Source organism: Monopterus albus, unplaced genomic scaffold (genome assembly GCF_001952655.1).
Source record: "Monopterus albus unplaced genomic scaffold, M_albus_1.0 scaffold63.1, whole genome shotgun sequence".
In the NCBI taxonomy this organism is placed as follows: Eukaryota; Metazoa; Chordata; class Actinopteri; order Synbranchiformes; family Synbranchidae; genus Monopterus; species Monopterus albus.
In genome coordinates this window covers 929322-943189 of record NW_018127943.1, presented here as the reverse complement: position 1 = coordinate 943189, position 13868 = coordinate 929322, and the positions used below count along the sequence as shown (strand labels likewise).

The following is a 13868-nucleotide window of genomic DNA, read 5'->3' as shown; positions in this document are numbered from 1 at the left end:
GTAACGGCGGTGAACAATTAAACCAGAAGAATAAGGCGAAGTAAATTTTTATATAGCAAAACCTCGTTACTTGTAATTATTATCACATTTTTACTGTATAAAGATGGTGTGACAGGCTGAGGATGATTAAAACAATGTGAACTGTCATTAAATATCAAGGTCAGATAGCTATAATTTATTATTAATTTTATTATTTGTTATTGATTATTTTTATTAGGCCTATGCCTAATTTACCAATAAAACTTGAAAAAGAAATCTGCGTGAAATTTAATAATTTGTTCTGCAACATTTACAAAAATACGTCACAACTTAATGTTTTTAAATTATAACTATTAGTCTAAAAACAACAGTGCGTTAAGTTGGGCTGCCTTTATTTTACTTTTCAAGAATGGAGACTCATTTTATCACAGTTACATCAAAAAACAAGATTTATTTTGAGCTGTCGGGAGATAAAAACAGCGCAGGTTTGACCTTTTACTGAGCTAAAGAAACAAACGCCGGTGAATCGGAGCTCGCGCGAGGCGGATGTATGGACGGAACAGATGCGCCTTGGTCTCGTGCAGCTCGGTCGCATCTTTGAGCGCGTTAAAGAGATTTTCATGCTGAACAAAAGCAGCTGCCACACCTTTCTCCCGTCACTGAGCTAATTCATGCAAGACCTCTGCGTTTTGTATATTGATTTTATAATCACTTTAGCTTCGGAATAGAAAGAAAAGAAACAGAGCAGGAGCTGGTTAAGAAAGAGCTACAACAAGCTCTTTTTTCCCACCCAGTTTATTTTAATCAGAGGCTTCTGCGTGCGCCAAGCCTCGAGGTTCGCATGGGGGATTAAGTGTTTTATGAATAAAAAAGCGCGTGTTCTCCTTTCTTGATGACATTGTTGATAGCACGCGAGTCTGATCTGGACCAAAATGGCGGCGGTAACAGGTTTCCATACATACAGGCCTCTGCTATATGGCAGGCTGCTTGTTGTTGGACCCCCAACAGGTTGGTGGCTGCAACACATTCTGGACACTGCTGCTCATTGCTCAGTCTGGAGGAGCTGTGCTGTCCTCGGTTAGCCTGGAGCCTTTCAAATTAAAGCTCGTTTCTGGGTGAGCCGTGAGCTGCATCCTTTATTCGACTCTGCCCTCGATTTGAATGAAAGCCTGCTGAGTGATGTAGGCCACACTTTCTAACAAAAAGGTTTCCACAAACCCGCTCAAAGAAGCTGCAACAGAGCCAATTTTCAGTCTATGGGTATATTTAAGGTGCTATCAAAGGGGTCTAAGGAGTCCTAAGGTGAATAATAAGATAAGACATTTCGTGTGAAATACTGAGTTTATCAGTGAAGGCTAATAAATAGCCTAATTACAATTAAACACTCTAAAGGAGCTGATTTAAATCTGTCACTTTTGGTTGGAAATCCCTGATCTATTTGCTTGGACCTTATGGCCCGAAAGAACATTTATGGTGCGTCTTAAAGTCAGCAGCAGCGCTATCATCACCCGATTCTACTAAACACCTTGTTCGATGCATGGTCTTTGATTGCATTTCCTCCATAGGTATTAAAGAATAAAGCGTTTTCTGGTGGTAAATGGAAAAGTGCGTAAACACACCCAGCACCACAGCCGCCACACAACGAAAAACGCAACAAAAGCTATTAATGTGTGCTGCAGGTGAAGCCTGACAGTGGAGGAGACTGTGCTCCTGCAGTGTAAAAATGTGGGTGAAGTGATTTCACCTCCCTGCTCGTCCTAATGATTGCATGTCTCCGCAGGGCTCCGTGGAAGCGCAGTGTGGGCTCGTGCTGAACGGCCAAGGGGGCGTCATCCGGAGAGGTAAGGCCCCGTTTACTCTCTTGTTGTTGTACCGGAGGCCGTGAACGCTCACGGCTCGATGCGACAAGACAGCCAGCAGACAGACAAACAGGCGGAACACTCCTCTCTTGTCTGCTGTCAACATGTTACAGCAGGAACGGCCCCGCTTTCTCGCCTGTTTAAACAGGAGCACACTGTTGAACAAGCGCACAGACGGTGCTCCCCGTTTCCCCGGTGAAATGCACTGTCACTCAACGCTGTTCCCACTCACTGGGTTGTCTTTGAGCTTTGTTCGATGTTGATAACATTTTAGACAACGTCATAAATTAATCAGGCGCTGATTTTAACGTCTTATTGTGCACACGGGCTACATATAGATTATAACTGTGCACTTAATGTCACATCAACATACACTTTGAAGTCAGTCCTGCAGGTGAAAGCACAGGCTGTCATTAAAATAAACACTATTTTCATGTAGGCCAATATTAATGTTTATTTTGTGATCATAACAATTTTATAAAATGATTATAAGGCCCAGACATGATTGATTGTCCCATCTCTCTAAAAGGAAATAACCGGTAGCGCAATTATTTATTTTAAAGCCTGTGTTTTAAAAGCCTATATAGGCAAGAAAACAATTAGACAATAAAAATAGTTTGTAATTTCGAAAAAGGGCTGTATTGGATTTAATTTAATTAAATAATATTTTACATATTAAATTATATCTTTATAAGGTAATGTCATTAAGTCATTTTAGTTCGATTATAGCCTATAGATTAATGTGGTGATCTTTAAAAAACAACAAACTTAAGACTGAAACCAAAAGGCCAATTAATAGGCTATGATTATTATTTAACTGCTCTCATTAGGCCCTAACCAAGCGTTTGATTGCTTCTGGGCAAAATGTACTTCATTTTATTTTTATTGTCTTTTAGTTGTAGACTGTAACGTAAACCACATCACAGGAATAATTATGGAGTGCCGTAGTTACACAAATGTTAGTTGTGTGCAGGTTTGTGAGCTGGTGCTGCAGCCGGCTCAGGTTGTGCTTGTCCAGGTGAGAATGTGGACTCGACCTGCGCCAATCAGCCACTTCCGTATACGTGGCACTGGATCTTCCTCTGCTCCATCAAAGCCTGCTCCTCTGGGTTGTTTTTTTTTTTTTAAACCGGGACTATGTGTAGCTTTCCACACAGAGAGGAAGGCTGCGTCTTGGGTTTAATTTTTCATCAGCTCTGCCTAGGTGCTGGGGCTTTTCTCTCGGATTGACGCGGGGATCCCTTCGCTATCACTTTCGGTTAATGGTGTGCCGTATTTGGCCCTGAGCTCAGCCGCTGCAACCATCACAACCAATAATCTTTGCTTTACCTCCCGCTCCAGTATCGATAGCTTCTCTCGCCCCGGGCGGACGCTTTGATATGCTAATGCCGAGCGGGGCCCCGGATTCAGCCGAGATCATATTAATGTTGTTCTTTCTGACTGCGGCTTCGGCGGCATGAATATTCACACAACCTTTTTCAAAAGAAAATCACTCAAGAAACGCGGATCCTACTTAGGAGGAGTCGTCTGTGTTTTTAATCACGCTGCTATCCCTTTTCCAGTTCAGCTCTAACAGCAGCCTCACAGATCAAACTGATCTGTCAGACGCGCGTCCCTGCCTCCACAGCCTGTGCACGCGGCTCTCTGTCAAGACCATATCGGGTTTTTTTTTTTTTTTTTTTTAAGAGTTATAAATGTTGTTGTTAAAATATGAGGAGAATGACATTTGGCCCGTGTCTCCTTTTCTTTAATTTTCGTGGCAAACTCGTAAAAGGCGCTTGATTCCGCGTGTGATCCCGCCCGCCGCTCGCGCCGCTGCCCGAGGCTACTCTCCGTTGCTTAAATACCGTTATCGCCTCTGGGCCCGCACGCTCCACTGACTGCACTACCGGCAATAGCTCTTTTCGATTGCCCTTGGCAACATAAAATACAAACTACTTTGAATCAAAACATTTTTAGGGGAATTAATATGATGTGAACCGGCGGCTTTCAGCGACGCGCGCCCCTGTCAGAGCGCGTGAGTCTGATAGACAGGTGTGCCCGGTTTGTGTCACATACAGAGCCGCACATGCACCCACACACACACACTCACGGACACACACACACAGAGAGGGGCTGGAGCTCAACCAATCGGTTCCCTCGACCTGCAATCGTCCATTTTTGACAGGGAGTGAAATACAAGTCCCACACTGCCTTGTACAAAGTGCTGCCTGCTGGACTATATCAGGCTTTTGTTTCCACACCATTATGATGTCACGGTTGGGCTGTGAGTCACTGTCCACGTGCTGAACCTGGATGACACCGGTTTGAAGCTAAAGGTTGACTGACTGCACATTTTTGCTGAGTGTGAGAGTAAAAATGTACTGTACAGTTGGTCACAGACGAATGGGTGACAAATAACAGGCAAAACTAACAAATTCAACATCACAGATGTTTTATCAAGTGTCTCCAGATCAGTTTCAGTGCTGCTCTATTGGTGTGAGGATCATTCTCTCAAAACATTCCCTCAGTGTATTAAACCCACTTTTTCATTCCCATTAAACCATTCAGTAATCTAAACCTCCAACCATTAGTCAGTTTGTTAACTGGCAACTATTTTGAAGCAAAAATCACCACCGTTTTCCATTCCCACCTTCTTTAATGTGAGGAACTGATGCCTTTTCTTTGTCATATAATTAATTGAGTATCTTTGGATTTGTTGGTTGGACTAAACAAGACATTTGAAGACATCACCTTTGACTCTGGAAACTCAAAATGGAGATTTTTCACAATTTTTGACATTAAAAATGTCATAATGAAATAATTTATTTACACTCATTTATTCCGGATTTTCATTTGTCACCCATCTGTATAAGGTTTAGCTGGTGGTCATAATGGCCCCAAAAGTGTTCATCCTACCCTTGCCTCTTGTTCCATTTGTCTTAAATGGCATCCTTTTCCTTTCATCATATCCAGCACGGCCTAATAACAATGCGACACGCCCTGCTGTTAGATTTGATAATGAGGCAGATGAATAATAGAATACAGCCTTCAGTACATCAGACAGAAACCTTGCATTTCAGCTGCTTGTGAAAGTCTAATAATAATAGGCCTACTCAAAGCAGTTGTTTTAGAGAATCCGGCAACAATGACTCAGATGCAGGTAATAATGTGAAAGAGCATGTTACAACCATAGTCATTTACTCAGGAGCCTCAAGTACGCCATGAAATCAACTCAGTGGAAGCTGACTAAAGAAGGTTTTGTTTCCCCCCCCCCTGGGATCAGAACGGATAGTGCTAAGACACAGGCAAACAGTGATCTGAAGTAGAAATATAAATATATGTGCACGGAAAAAAAAAAAATTCAACTAGTGAAAAGGGGCCTGATGAAGCAGAAACTGAATCCAGTTGTAGGTGACTGGTTACACAACACATTATTGCTATTGCACCAGTACAGTGGGGAAGAGGCCTTCTGTTTGTTCTGCTCACACAGCTGATTTGTGTCCCTTGTATCACACCCTGATATGTGCCTGAGGGATGCAAAACGTGTACAAGGCACCCACTAAGAACAAAGGTACAAAAAAGCCTCAATGCCTACACAGGTGAGGGTCCATCCACAGAAAAAGCAATGTTTGCCTTTTCTGCAGAAGTAACTGTTTTGTGTACAGTGACCAACTACAGGGTGAGGGTTGAGGGTACATTTATGCCTTTATCCATTAGTTCTTTTTTGAACTACTGTTTATTTTACGACTTTTCAAGGTCTACATGGAATTTTGCTGAATATATTCAGTACACAAATTAAAGTACTCACACTAAAAGTAAAGAAACAGGCTCTTGTAATTTATTAAAACAATGCAAAACCTTATCTTTATCTGTAGATCTGCGGATTATAACTGTTTATGACTGTATATTGTATAAACAAGTGGAGGCTAGAGTCATTTACAGGCAGTTAGATGATGACCTGACTGAACTCTGTTGTACTGTCATTGTGTTTGACACAGTGGAAATGAACATTCAAATCCTGGATCTTGGCTTTTGGCACATTGTGTTTGTAAACATACTTTTAAATTAGCGTTAATAAATAAGCAGTATGATTGGCTTACCTAACTAAATGTTTATATAAAAATAGATAAACCTGGTTGCACAACTTTCCAGTGTCTATGCAGGGGCTCACCACTAAAGTTTGTCAAACTGCCGACACCTAGTAAAATGTGTACATTTGGAGCATTGACCTACTGTAGTAGTACACAAAAGTACAAATGCTGCTACGTGTGGCACCTGAACATATATAGGTCAATAATCGGAAATCTGCTGGATTTATTTATTTATATCCACTGTTATGCTGAATTATTTCAGCTTCATGTTTGTTTGTCTTCTAAAAAAATGTTACACACAGCAGCATCATTAGAGAAATATGTTTGCCCATTATTGTTTCTATATGAGTTGAGGCGCTGGTGGAGTTGCATGTTCAAATCACAGAAAGTTACAATATCTAGCACGGCTCCATGCCAGTCTTCTTCAAAGCCAAATTAAGTAGTTATTTGCAGTTGCATAAAGACTCCATTATGGAGCACTCGCCATTTGATGGCCACTTTTTTTGCCGGTTGAACTTTGTTAAGATCCAGTTCCTGGCAACTGAAGTTGTCACAGGACATGCAACCGTGCTTCTAGTGATGCTGCTGTTTGTCTATACGCTGCACTTGGTTGTAACTGCTCGGTTGTGTTTTTGCACAGGGGGAACATGTGTGGTGAATCCTACAGATCTGTTCTGCTCGGTGCCAGGTCGACTGTCACTACTCAGCTCCACCTCCAAATACAAAGTGACCATTGCCGAGGTGAAAAGAAGACTGTCCCCACCAGAGTGCCTCAACGCCTCCCTACTGGGCGGCATACTGCGCAGGTCAGTGCTCGTCTGCACAGGGCAGAAATCTGACAGCAATGTCTCGCTTGTTCTTAAGAGTTCTTTTAGTGCTTCTAATATAAGAAATCCTTAATTGTAATTTAATCTTACTTATCATTTCATAGCTGGTAGAGAAAAGCTTTCCAACAAAGGTCTTTAAAGCTTCTACAGTAACTGCAGCTACAGATGTGTCTCATTAGGAAACTAGGCCCACAATAACTGGACATAAATTCTAAAGTGACCACTGACCAGAACCTTGATAAATTTTGGAAAACGTTTGATTGTCCATCAAAATATTTTGTCCATATACTATCCTGTACAAACTGCTGAAGTAAAGAGGCGAGTGTGACAGAGAGGGATTGTTTTAAAAATGAAAACATGGGTTTTTTTAAGGGTAAATCTGGCTGGGAAATTGGAGAGCACCACCCGAGTCTTTGTAGCTCTCAGATGAAACACAGGATACACACTAGCACCCACCACTATTGTAGACAAACAAGGGGCCGGGGCTGCATGCGGCGCCATGCCCAGGGAGCCAGAGGCAGGCGAGTCTAGGCCAAAGCATGGCAGGATCAGAGGAACCACAGGAAAGCAAGAGTTGCCAGCACTGTATTATTGATGAGGCAGAGAGAAAGGGAAAGGCGGGAACAGGAGAGACAGAAAGAGCAGAGAGAACGTTGCTGCTCCTTATAGATAAGGTATCAAAAAAAAATCTAAAATGTAACATGTAAATAAGGGTGTTGATTCTCATCTGGAGAAAAATAAACCAGAGAAACAGCACAGAAATGATACAAACGGGGACCATATATATGTTGGTGTGTCATTGACCAAAGTATGAAAATTAAAATCACTTCCTCACCACATCTTGAGCAAAACTGCAGAGCAGTAGTTTTCATTTCGCCCAAATGACCCAAAAGGATCTTTAGAGTGTAAGAAACAACAGGGACTGTTGTTCCAGGGTTTTCCAAAATAGACATCCTCATGTTGGATATGGAAAGAGATAAATGCTCCAACAATAAAAGAGGAAGCTCATGGAGACATGTAACCACACCTGTGTATAAAGAAAGTATGTTTAATGCTTTAATTTTGTAGTCTTTGGTTTTATGCTTAATTTCATGGCATTGTCAAAGCAAAACAAATCTATATTCTTCCATCCTTACATACATACAGTATCTTTACAGAATAAGGAGACCAGGTGGTTTCATCTGTATACTGGTTCTATGAAAACCTTTCGATGATGATGATATTCAGTCTCTCAGCATCTTATAAAATGTGATTGTTTGATGATGTGGAATATGTGGTGTTTCTTTTTCTACAGAGCAAAGTCTAAGAACGGAGGCCGGTGTCTTCGGGAGAAATTAGATCGTCTAGGCCTCAACCTGCCAGCAGGACGAAGGAAAGCTGCTAACGTCACACTGCTCACCTCCCTGGTGGAAGGTGAGGGACTTCAGTCCAAAAGACTTTCAAAATCTTCCAGGATGTTTAAGATACTGTTTAATTTAACAGTTTTTATTGTGTTCAGGTGAGGCACTGCACCTGGCGAGGGACTTTGGCTACACCTGTGAGACAGAGTTTCCCAGCAAGGCAGTGGGAGAGCATTTGGCGAGACAGCACAGCGAGCCGAAAGAAACCAGCGCACGCAAGAAGATGGTTCTAGCTACAAAGTGAGACTACAAACACACATTCATACACATGCAGAGATACTCCCTACTAGGGATGTCCCAATCCAGTCTTTTGTTCCCGATACTGATCAGAGTCATTTAAGTATCTGCCAATACTGATTCTTATAATTACATACAGTAAGGGGAAGCCTGTGGCTCAGGAGGTAGAGCGGTTATCTTCTAACCAGAAGGTTGGTGCTTCTCCTCACTTCTCATGTCAAAGTGTCCTTGGGCAAGACACTGAACCCCAAGTTGCTCCTGATGGCCAAAGTAGCGTCCTGCAGGGCAGCGCTGCCATCGGTGTGTGGGTGTGTAAGTCTTCCCATCGCAGGACTAATAAAGGGACTATTAATATTATAGTAAATGTTCATTAAATATCTGACATATTGAAATTAAAATTAATCTGGCACACTGTATTTTTCAGGGGCATCTTGAACCAAATACTGGATCAGGTCATGGTTCCAAAATATTAAGATTATTAGCTCAATATATTGATATAAATAAAAGAATAACTGTGAGCTGGACTGTTCTCAGCAAATACAACATTCTTTTAATGTCAGTGCTTTTTTTTTCTAGCAGGTCAAAAACTCCTGATGTAAGTTAGTGTTTGTCTGCAAATCTATAAGATGAAAATCACAATCAGAGCAACAAGGCCAAGAGAAATTAGAATTGATGCCTTATGCACCATGTTACAGCCATGGATTCCCTCACCACTAGCCATCCATCTCATGGGAATTCTTTGATAAAAAGTGCTTGGACCACCAACTGGGAAACTATAAGTTTAAGATGTGGTTTGTTTTGCTGTGTGTAAGGATGCCATTACACATCTAATCCCATGCACAAACACACTTTTCATGCAGAGCATGTACTGAGTTTGAATTTTAAGATACTGTCCTGCTACAGGGCCTGTATGTATTTAACAGGAAGCGCTACATTTATAGTACATCCTCACACTGAGTGCTCCCACGCTTTCAGAGCTAAGATGATTTTTTCCCCCAGTAAAAAATCCTTCTGACAATTACTGCAACACTGACAAAAATTCAAACAGACATCCTGGACAAATGTTCAAACCTGACTGACTTTACTTCTGCAGAATTTCTGGCATCATGTTGTGAAAGCGACTTGCTCAGTTTTGGATGGACGTTGAACATGTGTGTCGGTCCTGCATGTAGCATTCCTTCAGTTGCTCGCTGAGCGGAAAACACCGGAATCATGTGTGGATTGATCCAAAATGACAAGGATGGGTACAACAAGAAAAAGGCACAAATTGTGACGATTATGTTAGAGACAGATGGTAAACCCTCAGTCCCTCCCTGCTTCTGTCTGACAGGCAAATCTGTAAGGAGTTCCAGGACTTGTTGAGCCAAGATCGTTCTCCTCTGGGCTCCTCCAGACCAACCCCCATTCTGGACCTGGACATCCAGAGACACCTCACACACTTCAGGTAACACACATATGTCGACTGTAACTTCAATCTGAAAACACTGTACAATTAAAGCTACTGAGTGGAAACAGTCTTCTTGCAGAGCCCTCCATGCTGCTTGTTTTGGCTCTGACCTCTTTGCCATTTTCAAAAGATGCAGCTGTGCAGTTTGTTATTTGGCACAGGAGGAGGCGGAGGAGACAGCGGCTTGTTAGCAGAAATGTCACATCTATGGCATCATTCTTTGCAGACTATAGAAAGTTTTATCAATCCTCCAGAGGGAAATGTACTCTGCAGTGCTGGACAGAGAAACATGATGTGAGCCCAGTCAGAGAAACAAAATGAACAGCAGCATCCTTCAGGCAGCTTAAAGGTCTGGTTCGAAAGGTGACCAGACATTTAGTTGTGCAAGAACCTGCCCAAGGATCCAATATCATTGAACTGACTCTTAGAAATAGGGTTAATGATAACTGCTGATCACTACTAATTCCCACACTGGATTTTGGAGATACACACAACTACTGTACAGTGTATTTTGAAGGAATCTTGTAGAGTAGTATCTGTATTTGGTCTGCAACTAAGGATCATCATCTTTCAAAGGATATTTTCTAAAATAACTGTTTAGATTATAACATATCAGAATATTTGTGAAAAATGTCCATCATATGTTTAAGCCCGAGGTGACAACATCCCCAACCAACAGTCAGTTTATTGTGGCACTAGACAAAAAAAAAAACAAAAAGAAAAGATGCACATCCTCACAACTGACAAGGTAGAACGAGGTAATTGGCATTTTTGCTTAAAAAACTACACAATTTTCTATTGATCAACTCATCAATTAATTGAGCGACTGTATTAGCTCAGCAGTTATCTGCCAGGGGTTAGTCCAACTAAAGAAACTCTTTAGAAGCTCCATAATGGAAGGAGAGAAAGGTTTCACCCTAACACTGATGGACTGACTCGTCATTGTTGTGATGCCTGTTTCTGTCTTCCTTCTTGACAGTTTGATCACTCACGGCTTCGGCACGCCGGCAGTCTGTGCGGCTCTCAGCACCTTCCAGACGGTCCTCAGTGAGATGCTCAACTACCTGGACAAAAACTCAAGTGGGAAAACGAGTGGACCCACCGACCAGCAGATCAACAACAGCTCAGAAAAGACGCAGCTCCGGAAAACAGCCGAGCCCCAGAGCAAAGACGGGAAAACAGAAAAGACTGAGTAGCCCCCACCTGGTGCCCGTGCCTTGGAGCGCTGCATTTAGGAGTGTGTGTGTGTGTGTGTGTGTGAGTGTGTGTGTGTGTGTACACTCAGAAATACAGTGTCTTCTCTGGGACATTTCATATTCACTCTTATTTATTTATGTTGAAATGTAACACTAACCTGAACTGCTCCAAATAACACACCCTGATGTGTGAGTAAAAATGACATCTCCTGTGTAAGTGTGTGTGTGTGTGTGTGTGTGTGTGTGTGTTGTGCACATTACGACAAGGAGGAGCCTCGCCATGGAGATGGCTGTGACTCATCCCAGACTTTTGTTTATTGATTAATTCTGAAAACAGGAAGCAAACATGAACATGCTGACATCACAGCTTTGCAGGACAGGGGTGGGAACTGCCAACATACTATTACATACATTACATACAAAAAAACAAAGGTTTTTTGGCAATTACATTTCTATCCAGTTAATTCAGGTGTGGATTTTCTGAAAAAAAGTTAAGAAACAAACACTTTTTTAACTCTGAAAGTTCATTTTCTATTAAATAATTAAAAGAAACGTCTGATAGTGACCACTAAAGCCCTAATTTTGCTTACATTTACAGTCCAAAAATTTTTTTCACTGATAAAACTGCGAAAAAAAAAAAACCTAACCAAGCCCAGGCCCTGATAAATACACACAGTCTGTTTTGTAACCGTGAGAGCAGTTGAAGCAAATCATATTTTTTACTTTTACACCAAACAACCAGTGCCATAGCAACCAGTGTGTTTATCATGTGGAAGACAGAGAAAAACTGGATGTCACACTGATATAACACAATTGCCTGGGGTAGGATACACTATTGTGTGTGTCTCTGTGTGTGTGCGCGTGTGTGTGTGTGATATAAAGAGAGTGAAAGCAAGAGAGAAGGGTCCAACTCAGCCATTTTGTAAAAGGTGACTTTGCAGTTGCCATCATTACTCTTCCCTGTGCATGTCTATCTTTGTACACCCCCAGATCGCAAGTTTAGCCAACACGAGCTCTCGGACTCACTCATGAACATTTGTAAAGATATATATAAATATTTAAATTACTTTTCTTGTAGGCTTTCAACTATATATAAAATCCCTACCTTCTAAACTGCTGGTGTTCAATAAAGACAGTTGCTACGTGTTCTACTATTTACTGTGGCTTTACATACTGGACACACACACACATGCACACTCACCATATATCAACATACATCCACAGAGAAGGAGGTGACAAAGATCAAAGTCAGCAACTGCGAGTTATTTATACGAGTTCACAGTGTAAAAATGATAAAGAGGCAGAGTTCCTTTCTAATGTTGAGTCAGGACTGCCTACCTACAGAGAAGTTCAAAAGCCTCTTTTGTGTGCATGAGCATGTGCATTTTCTTTTAGTTTAAGTGACTTCTGTCTGCTTATTTATATACAGTATTTCTCCAAAAATGTGATGATAAAACAGAGAGAGGAGCAGCTGCCTGTCGGCGTCTCCATCCGGGCTCCGCGGCTTCTATTTACTCTTTAATATTCCAGTCATTTAAAAGGAGGTCGTGTTCATGGCATAACACAAAAACACATAATCAGGCTGGATGCATGTACAGTGATACCTGTGTTGGTTTGAATCAATGCAAGTGAAGCCTCAAGTGGAAAAATAATAGCAGTAAAGAGAGGAAGGCCAAATAAAGGAAGGACATGACTTGGGTACAGAATACCAGTATATTCCCACTCTTGCTGTTATTGTTCCATCTGATATTTGACAGATGGTGTTGTACCCCCATAAACACACACACATGCAGTCTGTACTTTATAATGCTGGGACAAAGCTGAACCATTGCTAACGCACTGCAGAATATCTGAGAAATGCATGATGACAAATGATAAAGAGTAGTTCCCCTCTGGTATTTCACCTTTAGCTCTACACGAGTGCATTACTGCACCACAGGCAACACTGTCTACAACCTCTTCTTGCAGGGCTTCAGTGATTTGGCTTTTTGAAGCGTGATTATTTTTTTGAAACCTCTTGAAAGATTGTGTTTCTATCCAATACAATAATAACTAAAGGACCAGATCAAACCTCCAGCACTGATTAAAATTAATTCTGTGCAATGCAACCAAAGCTACTTTTATACACAGTAACTGCCATCAAGCAATTCTTATAACATTTTACTTTGGTGCTGAATTAGTTGACTAATTGATTACCCTTCTGTGATTCTGATAATCATTACAGTCATTTATCAAACAAATATTCCAAATATTTGCTGGTTTCAGCTTCTTAGAGGTGAAAATTGTCTGTTTCGTATCACTGTAAATTTAATAGATGAGTTTTGGCCTGTTGATGGGACAAATCCATGTGAGGATATGGCCAACTGAAACATAAACAGAAGTGCTTTAACCCCTTTCGCTGCTGATTTTGGTGGTTTCCTCCACATATTTGCTGCCAACAATGTAGCCTGTGAAACATGCACATACTTACCACCACCAGGAGGTTGATTTAAATGTTGTGTACACTCAGTTACACAAAGTGTGATATGGCATGAGCGCAGCATTTAGATACATGTAGAATAAATTGAGTTTGTGCCAGTAAAACTAAATGTAAACATTTGTCTGGCATTTGCTAAGCTACGGTATTAGACAGACATACCCAGACCTAAACCTAACGTGTGTATGCATCAGAGCATATTTTCTATTTCATGATTCTCAGCCTTCAATATGCAGTACTGTTTATATGATGACATGTTCTATTTATGAATTATTTCTGATATTTATATGCAGAAGTAAAGTGTAACATGCAGAACACACTAAATATCTTCAACCCAGAAATGCATTCAGTGAACACTGCCATTTCTACAGACG

General features: G+C 41.3%; 1 protein-coding gene across 1 annotated transcript in view; it reads left to right on the top strand.

The window, feature by feature from the left end:
- The window catches only part of tfap2d (transcription factor AP-2 delta (activating enhancer binding protein 2 delta)), a 23567-nt gene extending 11451 nt beyond the window's left edge, over positions 1–12116 (top strand). The window contains 6 exon segments of the mRNA XM_020604072.1: positions 1724–1820; positions 6552–6717; positions 8033–8151; positions 8237–8378; positions 9706–9819; positions 10802–12116. Of these exon segments, the coding sequence (XP_020459728.1) occupies positions 1724–1820; positions 6552–6717; positions 8033–8151; positions 8237–8378; positions 9706–9819; positions 10802–11018 (855 nt within the window). The 3' untranslated portion in view covers positions 11019–12116.
- The last annotated feature ends 1752 nt before the right edge of the window (positions 12117–13868 follow it).